Genomic DNA, 25913 nt, shown 5'->3' with positions numbered 1-25913 from the left:
AAATTCTGATAAAGGGGCTAATCTGACTGTGCTTCCTGCGCAGCAGAAACACTTAAAAACCGCAGAAGCAGTTGGCTTCAGAGTAGGGAGCCTGAGCGAGGCCTTCAAGCTTCTCCGGGGTGGTGATAGGACACGCTACCAACTTCCCTCCAGCCCAGTGGCCACAGCCAAGTGAAGCAGTGGCCGTAATTCCTAGTAGAAACGCAACTCCAGAGATTTCCACAAACTTTTATTAGTAATCAAATAACTGATGGGTAAGCCCCCGAGGATCCGGCAGAACCAGATTCAGTCCCTGAATCTCCAGGGGCTCACAGGTTGGTGGGTCAGACACAGGATGACAAGACGAATATTGCCGACATGAACGCGGGCCGGAGAAGCCATCTAACCAAAACCAAGGTTAAAAGCTACTACGTGATTCCCCGAGAAATGCTTCCCCAACTCCAAGAAAACAAGCAGGGAAAACCTTCCCAGGAAATCCTGGCAGGTAACTGGCTCAAAATTTGCGCCAAGATCTGCTTAGGCGTCGCGCTTTAACCCGGAAACACTGCCTCCCAGGAAAAGTGCACTTGGACAGTGGAAATACTAAACTACTTTCCCCATCCTGCATCAGTCAAAAACTCCCGGCAACCATTTCGCCTTTGGTTTCCTACCTCCCCCGCCCTCCCCATAGGCTTAGTAGGACTACAACTCCCAGAATGCGTTTGAGCAAGTTGGCTATGCGCATGCGTCGAAGAGGCGGCTCTTCCAGGCCCTCACGACCCCGCCTCTGTTCTACCGCCGCCATTTTTTCAGAGACTTTCATCCGGCAGCGACGGGGCTTTTTTTCTTAAAGGAGAAGCGACAGCTCAAAAAAATTTCCCCCTTCTCCCTCAGGACTTGGCAACGCTGGGGACAGAAAGGCCACATACAGGAAAGTGGGGTCTGGGTGGAGGTAGAAGAACGCCGGAGTAGAAGTGGCTTTAAGGAAGGAGAGGAAGAGCCCTTGTGGCCTTAGCGGATCCTTAGGGAGGCAGGTGCGCGCGCAGCCACTCCAGGGAGCGCGCCAGGCGGGGTAAGAGGTGCTTTTTTTTCCCCCCCACCAACCTCTTCGCGAAACCGGCCCCTCCCACTACCCCTAGTGCGCGTGGAACTCCGGAGAGAGTGAAAGGTCACTGGGATTGTCACAGGACGCGGCCGTTTAACGGTGAGAACGGGTGCGCGGGGAAGGAAACCTCGCGCGCTCCCTTGGAGCTGTCCCCTGATTGGTTGGAGGAAGGAGTGGGGGAGGGAACCCGGTACGTCGCTGCGTGAGAGGGGGCGGGGCGAAGAAGCCATTCTTCCTCTCCGATTGGCTCGCGGAGCGTTTTGTCGGGCGCGCGCGCGGCGCCAGGGGTAGCGGGCCTTGAGTGGCAGGGGGCGGGGGGTACTCTCTGAGCCGGGCGGAGGGGTGGGGGGGGGAGAGAGGAGCGCAGAGTGAGAGAGTGCAGGACGCTCCAGGAGGCAGGGGGCGGGGGGGCGAGCAGCGCCGCGGCCACCGCCGCCTCCGCCTCCGCCGCCCGGGACGAGGGGGTGGGGGACGGGCGAGCCCCGATGCCGGGGGAGACAGAAGAGCCGAGACCCCCGGAGCTGCAGGACCAGGAAGGGGGAGAGGCGGTGGTGGCCGAGGCGGCTCCAGTAGAGCTCCAACAACATCCCCTGGAGGTGGAGGTGGAGGCGGAGGCGGCGGCGCCTGCGGGGACCACTAGCAGCCGCGTGCTGAGGGGAGGACGGGACCGGGGCCGGGCCGCTGCGGCGGCGGCCGCCGCTGCCGCCGCCGCTGTGTCCCGTCGGAGGAAGGCCGAGTATCCCCGCCGGCGGAGGAGCAGCCCCAGCGCCAGGCCCCCGGACGCCACCGGGCTGCAGTCCCACCAGGCCTCGAAGCCCGCGTCTCCAGCTCAGGGCAAGAAGAGTCCGCGACTCCTGTGAGTAACGCCGTCTTCCAGGCGGCGAGGTAGACCCCCCTGTGTCCGCACGCTCCCCTCTCGGCTCCCGTAGCGCCCACTCCACGTGACATCCTGCCCGCTCTGCCCCCTGCCGGCGCGCCGGACAGATGTCACTCCGCTTCCCTGGCGGCTGTCTTACATTCCTCGTTGTTCCCGCGTCCGCCCGGCCACCTCCCCGCTCCGTGAAATCGTTCTTTGTACCTATCCCTCTTCCACCCCCTCGTGACTCACCCGTTCCCTGCCGTCGCAGGCTTATCCCGCACTCTGGCATCTGCATCCCTTTGTCAGCCTATCGCTTTCCCTCCTTGCGCGGCTCCCCAGTATTACATCACTTCCCCCATTAGGAAACCCACAGCACTATCTTGCCTTCTAAAGCGGGTCGATCCCCCCCCCCCCCACTCCCCTTCACTTTAATTGTCTTAGGAGCCGGTTGAACTAGTAGCTCGCTATGGAGCTTTTTTTTCTCACTACTAAGTTTTCACATTACTTTGTACACGTTTTGGAAATCTGGTGCTTACTAGCAGGAAAAAAAGAAAAAAGTGACTTTGCCAGTTTTGTTAAGTGTAGTCTTTCATTTAGCAAACTTAAATGGGTAATCTTTTTTTTTTTTTTTTTTTTTTTTTTTTTTTTGCCAAGTAACGTTTTATTGTTCTTTTTTATTGCATACGTTTTAATGTAGGAACTTCATCCTTAAAAAGGAGACTAATCTAAAAGGAATTCCTTTATTTCCAAGAGATAATAGAGGAACCAGGAACACAAATATTTAAAAGCTGTTTATTAAAATAACCTTCCTGTGTTGCAAATGCTGAAGCACACATTCGTAAATTCTAGAAGTTAATCACACTAGCCATCGAATTCGTGACTGATAACATCATTTGTGCCTTTTGATTTTCAAGTGAAAAAAGTTGGTAAAAGCAGGGGTTAGTTGAAGAGTGGAAGGAATCAGTTTTAAATCCCCCACTTTTCTGATAGAGTGTGGCAAGATGTGGTTTTATACCAGACCCAGTTGATTTAAAACCACACGTGTTCCAAAATAAGAGTTAAGTTATTGTGAGCCTTATTTGGATCTCAGTTTCTTGCGCAAATTTCTTAAACAGCCTGTGCCTCGTTTTCCTCATCTATAGGATATGTTAATCCCTATGAGATTAGTTTATGAGAATTAAATGCAGCATGTGTAACACTTAGCACAGCTATTTTCAACCTTTTTTATATCTCATGGTACACGTAAGTTAAATACTAAAATTCCACAGCACACCAATAATATATTTTTTGCCAATTTGATCAAATAGGTATAATTTTGATTAACATCGGACAACTATTGTTGTGTTGGCTGTTGTCATTATTTTATTTAATAATCTAAGGGAAAAAGAGGTCAGTGCCTCTGACTAGTCTGGTATTGCATGTGTTAAAAATTTTTGCTGTATATGGGTTGAAAATCACTGACAGCACAAAGTCTGTTACATAGTAAATATTTATTAAAAGCTATTGTTTTTAATAGTGATGGTATGAAAAAGGTATTAAGTGTGTAGGGGTGTATTTTCATGTAAAATTAAACTTTTTCTTTTTTTTCCTATTACCATACATAGGAAGGTTAATAACTTAAAATGTTTTTTAACATCCCCTTTTATTCTCACCTCCCCATTTGAGAGTGCAATATACCTATCTCCTTGACATCCTTCCCTCCTTCCGTTTCAACAGTTTTGCTTATAGAGATGATCTCTTAAGTTTAAGATCATTGTAGCTATAGTGGTGGTAGCTTTACCATGAAAGTTTATATTTTCCCTGATTCTTGCCCAAAAAGTCCCAAAATGAGTCTTGACTTCCACAATATAAATGTTACAACATTCAAACTTGGGTAAGATTATTAAATTAAATCTTTTTTCTCCTTCACAATATTTCTGTGGGGAGGAATAGTCTTAATTCTCTTAGTGTACCTCCCATAATTTTTTTTGTTATACGTTTTCAATTTGCTGCAAGCCCTGGAAATCAAAGGAGCTTGGTAAACCTTGATTGAGTGGTAACTGGGCCCGATGGTGTGCTGAGCTAGAGTTTATAAAGATAATGAACTCTAGTCCATTAGACTCAATGGATAGAACATCGACCTGCTGGCTGAAGAGTCCTAGATTTGATTGCTGTCAAGGGCATGTGCCTTCATTGCAGGCTCCATCCCTAGGCTCCATTGTGTGTCTCTCACAATGATGTTTCTCTGTGTCTCTCTCCCTCCCTTTCACTCTCTCTAAAAAAATCAATGGTAAAATATCCTTGGGTGAGGCTTAACAAGGATCTTGTGGGATAAGGGAAGATTCATTGAATAGTGGAGGTGTATGTCTGGATTATAGATTTTCAGAGTGATGAAATAAATTTTAAAACTAATTAAGTAGGAAGTTTAATCTTTTAAAAGACATTTCAAGCGGTTTTGAGTTTCAGTTTTTCTAAACCCTGGTCAACTGCCTTCTGACCTTGATTCATCTCTGTTTTCCTAATAACAAGACACATTTTTTTTAAATGAAGTAAGAAATGTAATCTTTCTCCTAATTTTTTTATTCAAGTCTTTTTTTCCATATCTCAGCATTGCCCCCTATAAACTGGTAAATCATCTGTTTTACCTACATTTCTTTCTCTTGATTGAAGAGACAGCAAAATGTGCAACAGCTGGAAAGGTCAATAAATGCAGCAAATTGGATTGATTGAAACCTTTTCCTATTAGAAGGCAAAATAATATACTAGTGGCAGAAGCATTGGACTTAGAAAGTTTCAAGTTCCAGCTTTCTGTACTTACTCACTAAGTGTCCTTGGGCAAGTCACTTACCCTCTTTAAATCTTTTCATCTATAATTGACAATTTATGGTTTGTGAAATGAGACTTATAGTTAGATGATAGTTAGGTTACAGTTTTCATAAACTTTCTTAAATTTATAAAAACTCCATTTGCATTGAAATGTTCAGAAGTTAATGAAAAGAGTAGGAAATTTTGTGAAGGGAAATAAGTTTTCAGTAAATGCACTCAAGAGAATAAATAAAAACCTAAAGGCTAAGAAAATATAAATTAAAGTTGAAGAAAGGTTTTATATCAGTACTCTAAAAATTAAGCTCATCATTTTTTGTATTTTAGCTAATAATTCTGCATTACTGTAGAAGAATCTGAAAGATAAATATTTGTGCTTTAAGAAAGTGTGCAAGATTGTTCATTTAATTTTTTTTTTCTTTCAGATGTATAGAAAAAATAACAGACAAAGGTAAGAGTTGGTTATTCTAACCTCTAATGTAAATTACACTGATTATTGTCTTACAACCTAATAGAAAATAGAATGAACTTCAGCCTGATTATTTGTTCCCATTTAAAAGTGACTTTTATTTAGTTAAGAATTATTAGAATAGATAAAACCTGCTTTGATAATGGCCGGTTTGGGTAAGTGGAACATTTTGACTTTATTTAGAAACCTAATAATGGAAAAGCAGGTTATTTGATGCCAATTTATTGCAGTTTTTTAAGTTTGCGCGCGCTCTTCTCTCTCTCTCTCTCTCTCTCTCTCTCTCTCTCTCTCTCTCTCTCTCTCTCTCTCTCTCATAAGGTAACAGAAGGAGGAATGATACACAATATACAGAGTATAGTATATGCAAAATCTTGATGCTGGTAGAGACTCAAATTATAAATGCAGCTTGAAGAATGTGGAAAGAAAGTATTCTTAGATGTCAGCCTGGTGAATAATTAAATGAGGTCATTAGGTCATTTCTCTTTAAAGAGTTTTACCAAACCAAGTATGTATATTGAATGTAGTCTTAACTGAATTATGAAGGGAAGCTAATGTTCACTTTTCCTTTCTTTAACACTTTTTAAAGGAGACTTCATTCTGGCTATGAAGATTAGGTCATTAAAATTGATTCTACTATATTGGGCCAATTGCTCATTTGTTTCATTATTTTTTCTAATTTTTAAAGTATTGTTCATTTATTGTATCTGACAGGAATCTACTTAACTGAAGTGTGACTGGTTAAGTCTCTCTCTCTCTCTCTCTCTCTCTCTCTCTGTGTGTGTGTGTGTGTGTGTGTATAGATATATACACACACACACACACACACATATATATGTCCTATATAATAAATTATATATCCTATATAATAAAAGGCTAATATGCAAATTGTCCCCTTGTCCGGGTGTTCAACCAGGGGACGGGGCCAGCTGGACCCCACCCGCACGAATTCGTGCACGTGTGTGTGTGTGTGTGTGTGTGTGTGTGTGTGTTGATATGTATATACACATATGTGCATGTTTATATACATATGTGTGCGTGTGTGTAAAGCGTAATATGCTAATTAGAATGGATGGCCTTCTGGACAAAGGGCTGCGAGGGAAGCCTGGGTCCTGGGTGCCAGGTGCCAGAGGGAAGTCGTTGCTGGCAGCTGACAGGGAGGAAGGCCTTCTCTTGTTCTAATTTTGTGCATCAGGCTCCTAAGATAGATACACACACACACACACACACACACAAACACACACATCAGGCTCCTAAGATAGATATATATACACACACACATAAATACTGAAAGCATTATTTACGAACAGAAAAATCTTTATGAAGAACACATATACTAGTGGCCTGGTGCACAAAATTCGTGAGCAGTGGCGGGTTGTCCCTCAGCCCAGCCTGCACCCTCTCTAATCTGGGACTCCTCGAAGGATGTCCTACTGCTGGTTTACAGGGATCGAGCCTAAACAGGCAGTTGGACATCCTCTTAAAATTGGGACTACTGGCTCCTAACTGCTCACCTGCCTTCCTGACTGATTGCCCCTAACCACTCTACCTGCCAGTCTGCTTGCCCTCCAAATGTGCCCTCCCCCTGCCATTTCACCCCCAACTGCCTGATCACTCCCAATTGCTCCCCCTGCTGGCCCTCCCCTCCCTTCCCCAATGGCCTGCTTGCTTCCAACTGCCCCGTGCTGGCCTGCTCACTCCAAACTGCCCCTCCCCCCCTGCTGTCCTGATCACCTCCAACTGACCCCCACTGACGGCCTGCTGGCCCCCAACTGGCCCCCCTGCTGATCTGCTCACCTAACTGCCTCCCTCCCCACCAACCTGATCACCAACAACTGCCATCCCGTCCAGGCCTGATTACCCACAACTGCTCTCTCCTCTTGGCCTCTAACTGCTTCTACCTCAGTCCTGCCACCATGGCTTTGTCCAGAAGAACATCCAGAAGGTCTCCTGGAAGGTCTCCCAGTCTAATTAGCATATTACCCTTTTATTAGTATAGATATACATATATAAATATGTGTGTGTGTGTGTGTGTGTGTGTGTGTGTATGTATGTGTGTGTATATATATATATATATATATATATATATATATATATATATATATATATATATATCAAGTTAAAACCTGTATCTTATGCTGTTTTAGAGAATGACAATGTGTTAGGCCCCAGTAACTTGAAGTGGCTTTTGGTAAATAATTAGATGTCAATGCTCAGGTTTCTTTTTCTCTGAATTTTAGATTCTGAGGCTAGTATTTTCATAGTATACAAAGCAGAAGTATTTTGTATGAGGCAAATTTTTGTGTAGAAAGTTTTATGTAACTATTTTGTCTAGCAAGTTTTTGATTTTGTTACTGTTACTTGCAAAATAGGTATGTCTGCTAAGAAGGGAAGGGTTTGTGTTCATTTTGGAAGTTTTGTGAAGTGGGGAAATGTAGAGACAACTGGCAATCAAGTATCAGCAGTTCTTACTAAAGCAACAACAACAAAAATCTCATCCTACTTTTATCAGAGCTAAAAGTACTTTGTGTATCTAAAGAATATGTCTAAAAAATTTGGATTGCCTTGAGGATAACTTGGAGAGTGTGGTTGAGAGATAAATTAATTGCTCTTTGTGTAGTAGATGTCTTAAGCCAGAAATTGGCAACTACTTAAATAGTAGTTGTGCTTTTGTGGAGAGATTAAAACTGCATCATGGGTTATTTATTCAATCACGAAATCAATCCCACTCTAATCCACCACTTAAATGCTCTGGATCTAGAGTTAGAGCTCAGGGTTTGAATTCAAGTTCTGTCTTTTTTGCAAATAATTACAATGCCTAGCATCCAGTGAGCACTCAATAAATAATAGCTGTTAAGTTTGTAAAATTTTGAAGAAATGGATACTCTTTAACTCTCATCTCCATCTCTTAATCATTAATTTACCTATTACAGTAGCTTTCAACAGCTAGATCAGTGAATAAAGAAATGGAGAGTGTCACAATCACTTTTTACTGCACTGTTTAATATTTAGAATTCACCTCAATTCTTTCCCCTTTCCTTGTCTTTTAACTTCTCAAAAAGTTATTCTGTTACTCCAGAACAATTTTCATATTCAGTCTACTGAATTTTAACTGAAGTAACTCATACTGATTCCAAAGTCTGATGGGTTTTAAAAACTTTGAACAGGTTGCGATATTTTCTAGAGGTACAACCCTTTGTTTTATTAATATTGAAACAACTCTCCTGCACAAATTAAGTAATACTCTTCTAAAGTTGGCTTTTTTTCTTATTAGTTAAAAAAAAAAATTCACTTTTCCTGACTTAATACTTCTGTGAGGTTGGCTAATATTTCAATATGGACTTTAGTAATTATTTATGGGGGGAAAAGTTGAGCTAATTATAGAAATACAGAGTAGTCTGATCAGGTGTCAGAAACTTAAGTATCTGTTAACAATAATGTTTATGTTTTAAATGGGTGACAGTACACTAGATAAGCATTTTATTTGCCTATTTCCTTCTTAACCCTTTATCTTAAGATGGCAGAAACCATATTATTTCTCTCAGTTTGAGAATGATCTGTTGGATACTTATTCTTTCTTTGGATGGCCCATATCTTTAAATCCTTTTCCTGGTTCAGACATCCAGAAGTAGACATAACTCATTTATGATGTATCTGAATTGTCAAATAGGCTTAGAAAGCCTTGATTATCAGCTCATTTCAGTTATAGGACATTATATAAATGAGACTTTCTGTCCCTTACCTATAAGTAACTGTAACATTGTACTAATTCTAATATATAAAAAACCAGGGGCTGTCATGACCGAACAACAGATGGACAACCGAACATCAGGCTGCGTGGGGCAAAAAGGCTGGCAGGGGTTTAGTGAGGGACAACCAAACGACTGAACAGCAGGCTGCGTAAGGTGACCAGGCTGGCAGGAGGATTAGTGAGGGATGACCAAACGACTGAATAGAAGGCTGTTGAGGGCAACCAAGCTGGCAGGGAGGTTAGTGAGGAATTATCAAACGACTGAGCAGCAGGCTGCGTGGGGTGACCATGTTGGCAGGGGTGTCCGTTGGGGGAGACTAGGCTGGCGGGTTGGGGGGGGGGGGGGGCAATTGGGGGCGACCAGGCCAGCAGGGGGAGCAGGAAGGAAGGATCAGGCAGGCAGGCGAGCAGTTAGAAGCCAGCGATCCTGGATTGAGAGAGGGATGTCCAATTGCTGGTTTTCGTTCATCCCCCAAAAGGCCCCCCTCCCTGCATGAATTTCGTGCACCAGGCCACTAGTTAACATTATAAGAACACTAGGGACCTAGTGCACGAATTCATGCACCTTGAAAGGAACTGTGGACTGCAAGGCTGTGGTTACAAGGGTGGGTCTCAGCCCATCTTCTGCACCCCTGCTCAGCCCCTTCCGCCATGGCCCCTGGTCCCTGTCAGCTGGCAGCCCCCACCACTACCATTCCCTTGCACTGATGGCTCAGGCCCTGCTCACATCCGCCACCAGCGTGGAGCGATTGGGGCCGCACCAGCAGCAGGTGTGAGCGGGGCCAGTGCCATCAGAGGGTGTGAGCAGCGGTTGTTGTCCCAATCGCCCCTTAGGACGGGGGAAAGTGGAGAAGCCCTCAGGGGCGATTGGGGCAAGCAGCCGCCGCTCACACTCACTGATGGTGCCGAGTGATCCAGCAGTGGATGCAAGCGCCCAGCGGGACTGCAGTTCATGAGAGCAAAGAATTTTCAGTAACCATGAGAGGCTCGCCCCAGTGACAGCAACCAGTGCCTCACCATGATCTGGCATCCCTGCTCACCTGCTCCACCATCCTGCTGTGGCTGATGCCAACCATGTTCCCCGCTCTATTGCCGCCTGCCATGTTCTGCACTTGCCTCCAGGTAGTCAGCACACATCATGGCGACCAGTTGTTTGATTGTTCTGCTGTTTGGCCTACTTGCACATTAGGGCTTTATACATATAGACTAGCAGCCCAGTGCATGAATTTGTGCACAGATGGGGTCCTGCCAGCCCAGCCCAAGTCAGGGTGTATTGGGGCTGGGCCTGTTGGGAGGAGGAGGTGGCAGGATGACTTGATCAGGGCCCCCAATCAGGGCCAAGTTGGCTGGGGGAAGGGGCTGCAGGCTATTGGCTGGCAGGCCCTGCCCGCAATTAGGGTTGTGGGGCCGATTGGGGGCTTGTCCAGCCATGGGAAGGGGCTGTGGATGGTAGGTCAGCCAGCCCCACGCCCAAATGAGGTGGGTGGAGTTGCTGATCAGGGTCCAGTGGCCTGGGGGAGGGGCCATGGGTGATTGGCTGGCTGGCCCTGTCCCTGATCTGGGTGGGCGGGTGATCTGGGATGGGGCTGGGCGGAGGAAGGGGATGCAGGAGGTTGGCTGGCCAGCCCCACCCCCTATTGAAGTGGGGTGGCCATCAGGGGTAGTGCTGGCCAGGGACAGGAGCTGTGAGCCGATCAGGGTGGTGGGGCCAATTGGGTGTGGCTGGCGGGGGGGGTGGGGGGGACCTTCAGGAGGTTGGTGGCTGGCCAGCCTCACCCCCTATTATCTGTTTTCTAGATATTTTATAAATATGTTTATTGTTTTTGTGTGTCTCGCACTTAGCGTAATGTTTTTGAAGTTAATCCATGTTGTAGCATGAATTGGTATTTTCATGCCTTTATTATATAATTCCTATAATACTCCTTTATTGTACTAGAGACCCGGTGCATGGAATTTGTGCACAGTAGGATCCCTACCACTGGCTGGCAAATGGAGTCTTCCTTCCCTGGCTGCTGGCCAGGGCCTTCCTTCGTTCCTCGCTGCCCCTTTGTGGTTAGCGCACGTCATAGCGAGTGATTGGACTCCCAGTTGAATTTCCGAGGGGACAATTTGCATATTAGGCTTTCGTGTGTGTGTGTGTGTGTGTGTGTGTGTGTGTGTGTGTGTGTGTAAAATCCACTTGATTTATTCATCAGTTGTCCACTTTTTAGCTGTCATAAATAATAAAGCTTTGAATATTCATGGAAAAGTTTTTGAGCAGACAAATGGTTTTATTTCTTTAGGGTAGATATCTATTGAATAATAGTGAAATTGCTTGATTTTCTTTGTAAATGTATGTTTAACTAGAAAACTGCAAACATTTCCATAATGGTTGTGATACATCGTATCATCCATAAATGAAGGTTTCTGTTTCTTTGTAATTTTCACCAATTTTTGTTATTGCCATCCCACTATTAACTCAGGTTAGCTTCTTTAGGATGGTGGGGAACATGCTAAGACTAGTGAATTCCATAAACATGGGCCCATTGCTGCCTTTCAATTGCTGTGAAATCATTTCCTTGATTAGAAGTGCTGTGTGGAATACCATGACTGTGGATAAGGTTTTCTGTAAGTCCACAAATGGTAGTGTTGGCAGAAGTATTGTGTGTAGGGGAGGCAAATACATATCTGGAGTGAGTGTCTAATCCAGTATGAACAAAACACTGCCACTTCCATGATAGAAGTGGTCCAGTGTAATGAGCCTGCCTGTTACCGGAATGAGGCCATATCAGAGACTCAGTGTGTTGGTCTCTGCCTTTAGCTCATTAGGCTATAGGCAGCAGTAGCTATAGGCAAGTTTGCCTTTATGTGAGATTCTGGATTTGGTTTTCAGCAACCTCACCTCTGCAGCTGTAGGAGATAAGGATTTCTTTCAGATCACTTACGTGGTACTTGAACTGGGAATTTGAGTCTTCTGAGCACATCTTCACCTTTCACCATTTTATCCGTCACAATTTAGGAGTAACCAGCCAATCTCACTATACTTGTTAGTTTGAAATGTTCTAAGGTATCAAATACATGATCGCCAGAACTTGGTCTCTTATTATAAATATACTTGAGATTATCCATTGTTGATATTTTTGCCTATTTCTGTTGTCACATCAGAAAAATGGACTTTTAATGCTCACCTTATTACTGGAAATATTAGTCATTAGTGCCTTTAAATCTAATCAGCCCACAAAAACTAATCAGAACCCCTTAAGGTTCTCTTCTTCTGGAATCACTTTAAGTATCTGTTTTAGGGTTCTTCAGAGAAACAATCGGTGAGATAGGCTCCTGCCAGTGCTCCTGTGCTTGCCAGCTATAAACCCAGCTTTTGGCTGAGCGGTGCTTCTACACCCCCCCCCCCCCCCCCCCCCGTGGGAGTGCACTGACCACCAGGGGGCAGCTCCTGCATTGAGCGTCTGCCCCTTGGTGGTCAGTGCATGTCTTACCGGCCAATCATTTCACTGTTGGGTTGATTTGCACATTAGTGTTTTATTCATTGCTTAGTCTATTACAACAGATTTTTAGCAAGTCTCATGAATCTTCTCTTACCTACCTAAGTCATTCTCTCACCTGCAACCAGAGTGAACATTAAAACCAAATCTGAACCTGCTTTTGTACTTAAACTCTTCCCTGGCTTTCTGTGGCTACCTTTCTTATTAGATTTTTCTTCTTCAGCAGCATGTTCTCTCTGCTCCAGTCATGTTGGTCTTATTTTCATTTTCCATCTCATGACAATTACGTGCCTACTTTCTCCTAATCTGTCACCCACCCATCTACTCAAGAGTCCAACCGTATTTATTTAAACTTAAATGTTAAAATTTTAGCTAATTGTTAGCTATATAAACCATTCAGTTAATAACATGTTTTCAAATTGGCAGTTTCAAAGAAAAAACATCCTTTCACTTTCTCAAACCTATGTTTAAGCAGTCTGTTAATGTGTTGAAGAGACAATGCATTTACCTAAATGCCTATACTTTGAAAATAAGTGGCACTAGTTTGTGATTCTGATTTATCTATAGAAATTTTGCTAATGGTCATTGATATTTTTTATCCTTTTAGTGTTCCTGTAGCTGTTGTCTGTTGGAAATAAAATTAAAACATAGATGTAGTAAACAGTGAAGCTGGTTATTTTTAACAAAAAAGAAAAAATCTAAGTATGTACACAAACAGTCTGGAGGGGAGCCAAGCCACCTTTTGAAAGCTTCTTGGCTACAGCCATTTTTGTTGGGATTTATTTATCTTCTATAATTGAAACTTTGTAACCTTGAGGAGAGGCCAGGGCTAGCCAGGGTGGGCAGGAAGCTTGGCTTCCTCCATTTCCGGAGAAACCCCAAGCCTCCAGCTCACTCTGTGACCGCAGCCATCTTGGTTGGGTTAGTTTGCATACCCACTCTTGGTTGGCTAGTGGGTGTGGCTTGTGGGCGTAGTGGAGGTACAGGCAATTTGCATGTTTCTCTTTTATGAGTATAGTTTGCGCAGACTGGGGTGACCCTACCTCATCTATTCTCCTTTTAAAGTATGGGAAAGTATAGGTTAATAAGAATCAAGGGAAGCATTCCTGTTATGGAATTTCTTTGTTGTTAAAACATCTATATTTATGATTCTTTCAATGCCTCTGTACTTTTTCAGTCATCCCTCACTCAAGTTAGGATCTGTTGTCTTAGATATAAAAGTTAGAATTCCATGAATTAAATTACTTGAGTATATTTTACATACTCCTCCAAGCATACTTTTTAGTAGATAAATAAGTATAAAATAAGATTTTTCTTTAAAGAGATAATAGTAAGGTAAGTTTTATCTGATTCTCATTTTGTTGTTTCTATTTTAAGAGGCTGAAAGTTTTTTTGTGGTTTTTTTTTTTTTTTTTCTCTAAAAAAAAATATGCTTATTGTGCAGCTGGTTTAGCTCTGGATAAAGCATCAGCTTGTGGACTTGAAGGATCCTGGGTTTGATTCCGGTCAAGGGCATATGCCCAGGTTATGAGTTCAATCTCTAGCAGGAAGCAGCCAATGATTCTTACTCACCACTGATGTTTCTATCTCTCTCTCCCTCTCCCTTCCTCTCTGAAATCAATAAAAATCTTTATTTTTTAAAAAGTTTACCTTCTTGATTGAGTTTACAATAATAGGTATACAAGTATAGTTTTTGGTTGACTATCAACTTAAAAAGAATGATATGTTTTCATCTAGATCCCAAGGAAGAGAAAAATGAAGAAGACAGTTCTATCCTCCCTCAGGAAGTTACCATCACTACAACTAGGCCTAGCCGGGGCTGGCGCAGTAGCAGCAGGACATCTATCTCTCGGCATCGTGACACAGAGAACACCCGAAGTTCTAGGTCCAAGACTGGTTCATTGCAGCTCATCTGCAAGTCAGAACCAAATACAGATCAGCTTGATTATGGTATGGGGCAAGCAGATAATGGTTATGTAAGAACCATTGTCTGTTGCTTTTAAATGTAATGCTAAACATTTACCAAAACAGCTTAACTTTCAGGGGAAGGTGTGGTGATATAGGGAGGGTTCTTTTTTTTTTTTTTTTTGACAATTTGTAGATATTCTCCTTTTGTGTGATTACCTGAAGCAGTAATTTGGTCTCTTAGCTACAGGGAGAAAACTAACTAGGTAATGTTTTGTTTTGGCTTGATTTTTCCAGAAGTTGCAGAAGAGCATCAATCTCCAGGTGGCATCAGGTAAGAAACATTTCATATTTCATCTCTTGGGAACATAGAACACAATCACATTAAATTCTTAAAGTTGTTTTCTATTTGAATTTTGAGCTATAACAAAGAAAGTAACTTCAGAAGTTTTGGTATTTAGTTTAAATCCCACTTTGTTTTGTTTTTTGTTTTTTTAATCTTCACCAGAGGATTTTTTTTCCCATTGATTTTAAGAGAGAATGGAGGGGAGTCGGAGACAGAGGAGAGTGATGTAAGAGAGACACATTGATTGTTTGCCTCTTGCACGTACCCCAACCAGGGCTGGAAATTGAACCTGCAACTCTTCACCTGGAATTGAACCCAAGATCCATAAGCCAGGGCTCTAACCAATGAGCAATACATGCCTGGGCCCACTTTGTTCTTGATTATAGAGCCATGACTATGTAAACTGTAGCTATATAGTTCAGAAATCATTATCTCAAGCATCTTCTGTGTTCTGGTTTAGTCCATACTTGGCACTAATATGAAATGAGGTTGTTTAGATCAGGGTTATGAAATGTTATCAATATCTTTGGTGGTGAATCACATGATTTTTATTTATTCTTTTGTCTGTTGATAGGTGTTTTTTGATATGACAGATTCCTAACCATAGTATTATGAAGTCCATTGGATTTTAGCTCATCACACCATTGAACATTGATCACCTTGCCTTTGTTTAATAAGATGATAGCATATCTAGCATTTTTAATTACATTTTTTTCTTAAGGGTAGAGCAGGTAGATGTAGTTCAACTAGATCATAAGGATAAAAAGTTTAGATAACTTACTGTGAATCTTTGAATACCTCCAAAAAAATTTACTTAATAATATATACTAAATTAGAAAATCTCCTCAGATTCAATCTTCAGCTAGAATTTCTAATCTTATTTGCTGCTTTTTAGTAGTGAGGAGGAGGAAGAAGAAGAAGAAGAGATGTTAATCAGTGAAGAGGAAATACCATTCAAGGATGACCCAAGAGATGAGACCTATAAACCCCACTTAGAAAGGTATGTCTCATTTTATTCCAGACATGTCAATGAAAAATAAGTTTGGAAAGCACTGCTGCATGTTTTTGCTTTGACTTGTTGCGAAACTAATGGATATAGACTTAATTTTATTAATTTATATTTTTATAAAATATTTTTATTGATTTCAGAGAGGAAGGGAGAGGAAGAGAGAAATAAAAACATCAGTGCTGAGAGATAATCATTGATTGGCTGCCTCCTGCTTGCCCCCTACTGAGCCCACAACCTGAGCCATATGCCCTTGATTGGAATCAAACCTGGGACCCTTCAGTCCACATGCTGACACTCTAACCACTGAACCAAATCAGCTAGGGCTAGACTCAATTTTAAATGGATAATTAATTATGCATGCACTTACTTTGCAAATCTAACATTCTTATTGCCCCTCTTACAACACTTTCTTCCATTATAGAACTTTACTTTGATTATATCCATATTATTTTGACGTCTGCATGTTTTATTGTAACGATATCATGAATTGTCCGAATACTTGGAATTTTCTGATTTTATTTTGTTTTTCTTTGTAACTATAGTGAGATTTCATTTTAGGACATCATTAGCCTTGGGTGGAGGTTATCCCATAGACTTGAAATATTTGTCATTATTGTGCATATGAGGAATGGTTAGCTGGAAATCATTTCATGAGCCAAGGGTCATCATTTTATAATAAATCCATGATAATCCCAGGCTTTATCTTGTTATCAAGTTTTCCTTGAAAGGATATTTTGCTAGATACCAATGTTGAAATGTATTTGTGCTTTCAGGGAAACCCCAAAACCACGGAGAAAATCAGGAAAAGTGAAAGAGGAGAAAGAGAAGAAAGAAATTAAAGTGGAAGTAGAGGTAGAGGTGAAAGAAGAAGAGAATGAAATTAGGGAAGATGAGGAACCTCCTAGGAAGTGAGTGAGCAATTACTACTAAAAATGGAAACTTAACATTTTGAAAGCACTAGTGGAAAAATGGTGGGAGTGTGAGGGGAGATGCTGATATATACATATAGGGTGGAGTAAAAGTATGTTTGTAAGTCTTATGGAAAATAATAAAATAAGTAATTATACTAATAAAAGGGTAATATGCTAATTAGACCGGGCATCCTTCTGGACAAAGCCATGGTGGCAGGGGTTGAGGCAGAGGTGGTTAGGGCGACCAGGCTGTTAGGGGAGGGCAGTTAGAGGAGACCAGGCCAGCAGGTAGAGGCTGTTAGGGGCAATCAGTCCAGCAGGGAAGTAGGGGCGATCAGGCCAGTAGTCAGAAGTGGTTAGGGGCGATCAGGCATGCAGGCAGGTGAGCGGTTAGGAGCCAGCAGTCCCAGATTGCAGACTTCCAGATGTCCAATATACCCTGAGGGGTCCCAGATTAGAGAGGTTGCAGGCTGGGGTGAGGGGAGACCTTCCCTACCCGCATTCATGAATTTCGTGTACCAGGCCTCTAATAATAAAAGAGAAACATCTAAATTGACCATATCTATGCTACACTCACCAACCAATCATGAGTGAATATGCAAATTAACCTGACAAAGATGGCATACACAGGCACCGTGGGGGAGCGGGGGAGAACAGAGCAGGAGAGCCGGCGGAGAGTGGAGCGGCTTGGGGAACTTGGCTGCCTAAGCCACCAGATGGAGAGCAGAGAAGGAGAGCTAGTGGTTTGGAGAACATGGAAGAGCAGAAGACTGTGGGATGGAGACAGAGCAGGAAGGGAAAGCCAAGAGCGCAGGGAGCACCAGGGATGCTGGGAATCATAGTTCTTGTGGCAGACATCTAGACACTGGAGCAAAGTGAGCCTGGAGCAAGTGACTGTTGCGGTGGGGGATGGAGGGAAAGCAAAGGTGAGAGACATAAGTAAAATCAGAGTGTCTAGGAAAAATTAAAGGGAAGATATCCTAAAACTTCCAGGAAATCTCTATCAATGAAGCAAAGAAAAAAAAAAAAAGCTTCTATTATTCTGTGAGCAACAAATCAAACTGGGTTGAGGTCTTAGACAATTGGCTCACATGATTGCAAAGACAAACAGAAACTCCCAGATTAGAGAGGGCTCCTCTGAGGGATCTCAGATTGGAGAGGGTGCAGGTCAGGCTGAGGGACCAACCCCCCATGCACGAATCTTCATGCACCGGGCCCCTAGTATATATAAAAGCCTAAGTGACCATTCGCCTGGTATCTTGATGCATACTGACCACAGCGGGAAGATGCTCAACACAGGAGTGGAAACCACAGGCAAGGAAACATGGGACAGATGATGAATCTCAGAGGGAAGGGGGGTGAGAAGAGATTAAGCAAAGATCTTATATGCATATTAGAGGCCCAATGCATGGATTTGTGCCCTGGTGGGGTCCCTCAGCCTGGCCTGTGGGGATCTGGTTAAAACTGGCTCTCTGGCATTCCCCAAGACATTGTAAATGCGAGAGGCACAGCCAGGCTGAGGGACCCACCGGTACATGAATCTGTGCACCAGGTCTCTAATACAGTAATAAACTGTTTCCTGTACTTACAACTGTAAACCTATTTTTGCCCAACTCTGTATTCCTGCCTTGAGCAGCTAACAATTGTATTGCAGAGACTATTCTCAAAAAAAGCTTGAAAAGTGTAATTCAGAGGTGGTACTTAAAGACATACAAATGAATAGGCAAGATAGTAAGTTATAGGGATGCAGGAGGAGTAGAACAGCAAGAAAAAGTATGGCAAATGATGTAATAACCTTAATCAAGTAAAACCTTTCTTATTTAGCAACCATTTCTTGTTGCAGTAATAAGATTTTTGTGTTTTTAGGCTTTCTGGTTTTAGTGCAAGGAGACTATAATTTATATTTTTAGTGTTTTTTAGATATAGACCCTTCTACTCTTTAATATTTAAGTGGTATACTTTTCACTGAAACAACTTTTCAAGTAGTAACCTTGATATTTATCTAAATCTTCTGTAGTGTTGTATAATTTATGAATAGTATATTTTTAACTTGTGGTGCAGACTTTTTGGAAAGTAAAATTACTTGCAAGTGAAATCTTGGTTTGGTTTGCCAGATATGTTGGTGACTTCATGTATTCTGCTACCTGTTCTTTGGTCTTGAGTATATATATTTTCAGCCATCCTTCAATAAACTTCAATCCAGAATATGTGGACAGTTTACTTTTTTTATTATTATTATTATTATTATAGGAGAGGAAGAAGAAGAAAAGATGACAAAAGTCCACGACTACCCAAAAGGAGGTGAGGATTTGTACTCCTGTGTTTTACTTTGTTTCTGGTGGTAGGCATTTTACTCACATATGCCCTTATAATAATCCTGCAGGAATGGACAAAAATAACTTTATTAGAGTCCATGATACAGTGTTTTTATTTCCACTGCAAGACCTGCGTGTTTCTAAAAATCTTAATATTTTTTTACCCATTGGGGATATGGGATTACTAATTTTTCTGTTATTTTTTGTATAAACATTATTAAACATTTTGCAATTGCTGGTTACTTGTAACAAATTATATGGAAACTGTAATAATAGTATATACTTGCTATTTCCTAATAGTACAGTTTGAGTTGAAGGTCACTGAGCAGACTGTGTCTTCTCTGTTGCTAACTTTTCTCCTACATGCTGATTTAGAAAAAAGCCTCCAATCCAGTATGTGCGTTGTGAGATGGAAGGATGTGGAACCGTTCTTGCTCACCCTCGCTATTTACAGGTCAGTGAAGTTGTTGTGTAAGACAGCCTTCCAAGTTAATGTTCCATTATTAGTTCTCAAGCTTCATGGGACTTTATGATGTGTGTTTTTGTGTAAGCTTTATCATTAACATGCAGTGTCAAGAAAAATTTTTATTTAAACATAAAATTAGTTTATTCATTGGTTAAGGGGGAAAAAAAAAAAAGGAGGAAGAGAAGTGTCTTAAGAACCTGAGCCCAAATGGAGGATTTTCCTTGGTGGTTCCTATGTACATTCAAACTTGAGAAAAACTCAGTGTTTCCCATTATAGTGCAAATACTTTTGATATAAGATTATTATAATGACACACCAAGAAAAGGAGAACAGGTTTTATTTTAATGTGCATTTTTAAAAGATAAATTTAGTAACTCAAACCAGTGATTTCTTAAATACTGTTTAAAATCAATTAAAAATTTTTAGTTTGCAGGGTTTTTTAGAAGTGAATAGATTTTTTTAAAGTAGGAATAAAGATAACAGCTTATTTTTAGGTCTCACAGAAAATATGAAAGTGAATACAAATCATTAAAGCCTAGGAAATGCCTGTTTGATATTTAGTTTAGTAGCAAATACAACATGAGATTCAGGCCTTACTTTCTGTTTTGGTTCTGTTACAATAATGATAGCTAGTGTTCTTGTGCTATGTATCATTTGCTATACGCTAAGCACCATGTAGTATATGATCTCTAGATCCTTACAACATTACAAGACAGGTGATCTCCATTTTACAAATGAGAACTGGAGCTTATAGTATTAAGTGCAAAAAAAAAAAATCCTGAGATCATGCTGTTCCTAAATGACAGGCCCTGATTGGAATCACAAGTTTATTTCTGTAGCCTATGTTCTTAACTATCTCTATATATATAAAAGCCTAAGTGACCGAATGACTGATTGACCTGTTGCTATGATGTGCGCTGACTACCAGGGGGCAGACACTCAACTCATGAGCCGCCCCCTGGTAGTCACTGTGCTCCCACAGCCAACCCCCCACAGTTTCTCCCCCCTCTCCCCCCCTCCCTCCCCAGGTCCCTCCACCCCGCCATCAGCCCTGATCACCAGCCAGGCCGAGGGACCCCACCCGTGCATGAAATCTAGTTTGATTATATAGCCTCTCTATCCATATACAAAGTATTTGATTTTTTTCTTCAGCACATTGACTTAGCAAAAAGACAAGATATCTGAGAAGCCTTAATTTTTATCCCTCTTCACTTCCTTTTACTGTTTTAGCACCACATTAAATATCAGCATTTGCTGAAGAAGAAATATGTCTGCCCTCATCCCTCCTGTGGGCGACTCTTCAGGCTCCAGAAGCAACTTCTGCGACATGCGAAACATCATACAGGTACTTTCAAAATAAAATTTTCAGCAAGTATATAAATGCACTGTACTTTTAAGTGCAAGTGGTAATTATGTTCTTTTTCTGACATAAATCTTAGAAGAATCTATAGTCAAGTATGAGAGAAAGGTGGAAAAGTAAAATATAATAACATAAATTTTATAAGGGTTGACCTGCCGAATCAGCATATGCATTTAACAAGGTCTCTTGGTGGTTCCTATGTACATTCAAATTTGAGAAAAACTTGGCTCTTCTCCCATATTTAATTTTAAAACTGTTTGGGATGGAATATAGGATTAATTTTGTTATTCTTTGCCTTTTAACTTATCCTTGTGTTTTCACTACTTATAGTAATATTAAGTGAAAGGCATAGAAAATGTACTGGTCATTCATTCAACAAATGGTATTAAGCATCTGTTTGTGCACCCTCTTGTGAACCAAATGATGAACAAGTATAATTAAGTACGATGCTCCTTTGCCACATAGATTCCACACCATGTTATCAAATTCATCAAAAATCCTATGAAATTTGAAGGGCTTTTGAAATGACAGAGAGTGGTAGTTGAATGGTACAGATGATGTGGGATAAAAGAATAAGGTAAATATAGGTTCTGGGCAGTATATTTGATAGCAGCAATTTGAGTCTATTGAGAGAAGTATAAATTGTTTATCTTGGATAACATTTTTAAAGAATAAAATCCATGAAAAATGTAGTTACTGACTTGCCAAGCAATTTATCCAAGATCTGGATTGCTGGTAAAATTAAGATTAGGATTTTAGTTCTCATATATTCCTATTGAGGTGTTTTTTTTAAAAAATAGGTTCTTAGACTATTGAATGCATGGAGTTAAAAAAAGAAACAAAATAGAACTGTATATTCTAAATTTTTGTTTATCCAATTTTTATATATTGAAAACAGTGTTGCTCTTACTCTGAAATTGACCTTCCCGATCATCCGCTTACTTATTTTGAACTAGGGGGGAAAAAATACTTAAACGGTTTCTGAATGGAAGACAAACCACAATTTTTTCTTCGTAGATCAAAGGGATTATATCTGTGAATACTGTGCTCGGGCCTTCAAGAGTTCCCACAATCTGGCAGTGCACCGGATGATCCATACGGGCGAGAAGCCATTACAGTGAGTACTTATTTATTGATAAACATCTAGGTGAGAAGTACATTTATTTACCCCACTTGAGGGTTAACCCCTTTAAAAATACTTAAGCTTCTGCTATTCTTTACTTTTACCAAATTATAGTGGGTATGGTTTGGGTGAGCCTACTTAGAGAACTTTTTCTGTTATTGTTTAAACAAACATAAGAAGTCAGATTAGTGTTCCATCTGGTAACTTTTTCTGGTCTCTCACAAGAAGTATATGTTACTCTATTACTTATGTATGTGATCTCTAAATCACACCTGACTTTGAATAAGAACTCTTTATTTCTCTATCTGATCAACCATTTTCTTTTCCTCTCCTTAGATGCGAGATCTGTGGATTCACTTGTCGGCAAAAGGCATCCCTTAATTGGCACATGAAGAAGCATGATGCAGACTCCTTCTACCAGTTCTCTTGCAATATCTGTGGCAAAAAATTTGAGAAGAAGGACAGCGTAGTGGCACACAAAGCAAAAAGCCACCCTGAGGTGCTGATTGCCGAAGCTCTGGCTGCCAATGCAGGCGCCCTCATCACCAGCACAGATATCTTAGGCACTAACCCAGAGTCTCTGACACAACCTGCAGATGGTCAGGGTCTTCCTCTTCTTCCTGAGCCCTTGGGAAACTCCACCTCTGGAGAGTGCCTCCTGCTAGAGGCTGAAGGGATGTCAAAATCATTCTGTAGTGGGACAGAACGGGTGAGCCTGATGGCTGATGGGAAGATCTTTGTGGGAAGCAGCAGCAGTGGGGGCACTGAAGGGCTGGTCATGAACTCGGATATACTCGGTGCTACCACAGAGGTTCTGATTGAAGATTCAGACTCTACTGGACCTTAGTAGAAGGGAAGATAAGGCAATGGGACAGCTCAGACTTTGTATTTAAAAGATAAAAAGGACAAAAAAAATTTAAAGCATTTAAGATCTAGTAAAGGAACTGAAGGGCCTGCTCTTTCCAATATGGATCACAGCACACACACATACATCCACTCTTTCTCTCCTCCCTCTTCTCTCCCCTTTATAAAATTGATGTTGCCTTTACCAGAAAGGTAGACAAAAAATACAAAGCTCTTAAAGCGAAGATTATCCTCATGCTCGGTTCCAGCCAGGCAGACTTCCTGTGATTAGCAGATTCCTTTTCCCAACCTGTAAATCTTACATGTTCTGGATCAGCTTTTAACTCTTAGTAGTATATACTGTCCTTCTTCTCTGCTGCTGCCCCATGGTCTGGCTACTACCCACTGCAGCACACTTACTCTCAAAATATCATATAATTCTAATCTCTGGAGGCTGGCAGCTTGACTTGGCACTTTAGGGCCCCTTAGCAGGGTGAGCTGTTAAAACAGCACACATCTCTCACCCCCTTTTCCTCCGTTCCTCACCTGGTTTCAGAAAGGAAGGATACATACATGGGGACCACTTTGACCCCAGCACCTCAATCCTCCTCCCAATACCTTTATATGGCTCTCAGTGGTGCTCACTTGCTTGGAAGCAGGCTCCCAACAGGGAGGGGCTGCCCTTTACATGGTCTCTTTGACCATAGGACAGGGCTGCGTATCAGTGAGACATAAAAGTCCCAGTTTAATGGCAGAAATTTGCACTTTGAACATGTGTGTTTTTGTGTTGTGGAACCTGAGATTTCTTATTTATTAACGGAAAGTCTGATTTTTTTTTTTTGATTCTTTTTTTGTCTTTGTTGCTATATTTTGTGGGGCTGGGAGAGATTACATTATTCTGACATGGGGTCCTTTCCATAAGAGGTACTTTTGAAGGCAAGATAATAGAGTTGAAGAAGCACAGCCAGCCTCTAAAATCATAGCTCTCCAGTGGCCTTTAAGCTGGTCCTCGGCACTAATAAAATCACTACAGTAGCTTAGTGCTTTTTCAGAAGCCTTTTTAGGGGAGAATGTTATATTTGTGGTCATTAGTGCTCTGTGAGTTTTTAGAACATTGAGATTTAGGAATTTTGAGGGGATGAGGAAGGTTGTTCAGGGTCTGAATTACAGATACGAGATTTTCTCTTGAGAATTAGTTTTTGTTTTTATTTTTCCCCCATCATTTCTTTACGTATACCTCCCTATTGGCCCAGCTCTAGCCCCTTGCTTCGTTTTTGTTTTTGCTTTGCTTTATCATTGGCTCATTCCAGCTCCCGATTAGTGAAGGACACTGCCATTAGTGAAGGAATAGTCTAGGAGTCGTACAATTTTAAGTCAAAGAAAATTGTTCTGTTTTGTTTCCTAAGTTTAGTTACAAACACTTCAGAAGAAAAAAAGGCTTCAATAGACAAAATTAATGTAATAATACCTTTGGCTCCCACCAGAAATTCTGGGAATTACCACTTCCCTTGAAATACGAATTTTCAAGGGATGGATTGCTTATTATTGTCCACGAGAGAGGCAGTTAATGTTTTTGTATAAGCTCTTAACTCCCAGAAGACAAAAACCTATTTGGGCTCATTTTTAGGGAATTAAAAGGGCAATTTTTGTCCTGTGTACCTCAGAAGCTGGAATTGAAGGCTTGCCCTATGCATTGTTTGTCAGAAATGTGCGATGGCTGTTGGAAAGAATGAAGTTTTGCTGAGAACAAAATGAGGAACAGCTTGTTTTTCACAAACACTAAAACTACAAAGTTTATCAATTTTCTCTTTGACTTTTTTCCTCCAAGAAGAGGGTAACAAAATGTCATCTCTGAAATAGGCGTACTTGACACCCACGAGTGCCCGTGGCTGGGATACCAGAGAGTGGGGAGTGAGGCACCTACAGTGCACAGGCTTAAATGCACTATTGTTTCTCTTCAGTGTGTGGCAGCATTGCCATCCCTCCAGTGTGGGGGTAGAAAGTGGAATAAGGATAGAAGGGATGTAGAATGTGCTTTCCTGCCCACAGTAAGGATTTGGAGTTGACTTTGGTATGTTGATTAGATATTAAAATATACATGATTGATTGGGTGGGTCTACAGCAAAATTGTTCTCCCCTCCCCCTTCTCTCCCCCACATAAATCTATTTTGTACTGTTTCACTAGCTAACATCCATTCCCCATATTTACCTTTGTCTTCATTACATTTATTTTATCCTTTGTGTCCATAAATTACATTTTTGGTAGTTAGTAATGAGATATTTTAGTCATGAAAGCAAACTGCATTAAAATCTTTGAGATAGAGGTAAATATGTTCTCACACTCCTCTCTCCCTGTCAGAGTTCTAATAATTGAAACTATCTGTTCTTTCTCCCTTTGTTGTCCTCTTCATAGCTACCATTTGCCTATAATATGCTTCAATAAATTATTATAGCAGTTTGCAATAAACTTGTATTTTTCATGGACTTTATCTTTTTTCCTTTTGAGATGAGGATGCTAGCATAGGAAAGAATTTGTGTATGTACTGGGCCCTCTTTTTTTCTTTTCTGCTCTTCATGCTGTTTACTACGTTGTCCTTCCAAGGAGCTCTTTTAATCTTAAAATTCTGCATTTCTTACTTTTAGTCAAATTCTGTTATCCTTTTCCCCCACTGCATATTCTCCATCTTGAATTGGCAACTCTAGATTCTTGAAAATGTAGTTGAGATACAGACATTATTTCTATGCTTCCCCCTTGTTTGATTGCCCAGGATTATTTTGCATAATTGAGACCTAATATGCTTCAGAAAGTTTAGATAAACACTGGCCAGGATTACTGGGAGTAAAAAAATATATTAAGGTATGGAAAGGCATCCACATAGAGCACTTGAACCTCCTTTGTACTTGATTGGAGAAAAAATATAAAGAGTGTATTAAATCTGAGGTTATTACAGTCTGGTTGTTTGAAATTCCATTTCTCTCTCTTGTCTTTTTCCCACTTTCCAATGTACTGAAGAAGATTGAAAAATTGTAATGGATCAATTTAAAATATTTTTATTTCCTAAAAGCCTTTTTGCCTATTGTAATATGCAGGACCCTTCTCCTTTTATGGGAGAGATAGGTAGTTACCTGAATCTAGGTTGAAAAGTTATGTAAAAAGAAATTATAATAATAAAAGGGATACTCTGCTTTTCAAA

The 25913-nt window shown here is 41.3% G+C and overlaps 2 protein-coding genes across 4 annotated transcripts in view; one reads left to right on the top strand and one right to left on the bottom strand.

The window, feature by feature from the left end:
* The window catches only part of LPXN (leupaxin), a 43988-nt gene extending 41687 nt beyond the window's left edge, over positions 1-2301 (bottom strand). The window contains exon 1 of one of the 2 annotated variants that reach the window (XM_084894876.1): positions 2193-2301. In XM_084894876.1, coding sequence (XP_084751002.1) covers positions 2193-2238 — 46 coding nt within the window. In that variant the 5' untranslated portion in view covers positions 2239-2301. The remainder of the gene's footprint in view (positions 1-2192) is intronic. The other variant, XM_084894878.1, reaches the window with a different exon arrangement.
* ZFP91 (ZFP91 zinc finger protein, atypical E3 ubiquitin ligase) lies at positions 1420-25913 on the top strand. Of its 2 annotated transcripts, none has more exons than XM_084894856.1 (11): positions 1420-1940; positions 5171-5196; positions 14179-14391; positions 14644-14680; positions 15591-15692; positions 16475-16609; positions 18863-18913; positions 19303-19381; positions 20624-20738; positions 21771-21870; positions 22213-25913. In XM_084894856.1, the coding sequence occupies exons 1-11, from the start codon at positions 1570-1572 to the stop codon at positions 22721-22723; spliced, it is 1740 nt and encodes a 579-aa protein (XP_084750982.1). In that variant the 5' UTR covers positions 1420-1569; the 3' UTR covers positions 22724-25913. The 2 variants fall into 2 exon arrangements, with proteins under 2 accessions (XP_084750982.1, XP_084750981.1); XM_084894855.1 differs by having other exon boundaries at positions 1421-1940; positions 15588-15692.

This window comes from Pipistrellus hanaki, assembly GCF_964339955.1.
Source record: "Pipistrellus hanaki genome assembly, chromosome: 9".
Taxonomy (NCBI): Eukaryota; Metazoa; Chordata; class Mammalia; order Chiroptera; family Vespertilionidae; genus Pipistrellus; species Pipistrellus hanaki.
Note: the sequence above shows the minus strand (reverse complement) of the source record. Positions and strands in the feature narration are given on the sequence as shown.

What these genes read in the sequence shown, in the direction of transcription:
- ZFP91 (XM_084894855.1), top strand. Translation starts at nt 1,570, where the DNA reads ATGCCGGGGGAGACAGAAGAGCCGAGACCCCCGGAGCTGCAGGACCAG. An exon ending in GATGAGGAACCTCCTAGGAA is followed by an intron (nt 16,610 to 18,862) that starts GTGAGTGAGCAA and finishes TTATTATTATAG; the next exon opens with GAGAGGAAGAAGAAGAAAAG. An exon ending in CTCACCCTCGCTATTTACAG is followed by an intron (nt 19,382 to 20,623) that starts GTCAGTGAAGTT and finishes TTACTGTTTTAG; the next exon opens with CACCACATTAAATATCAGCA.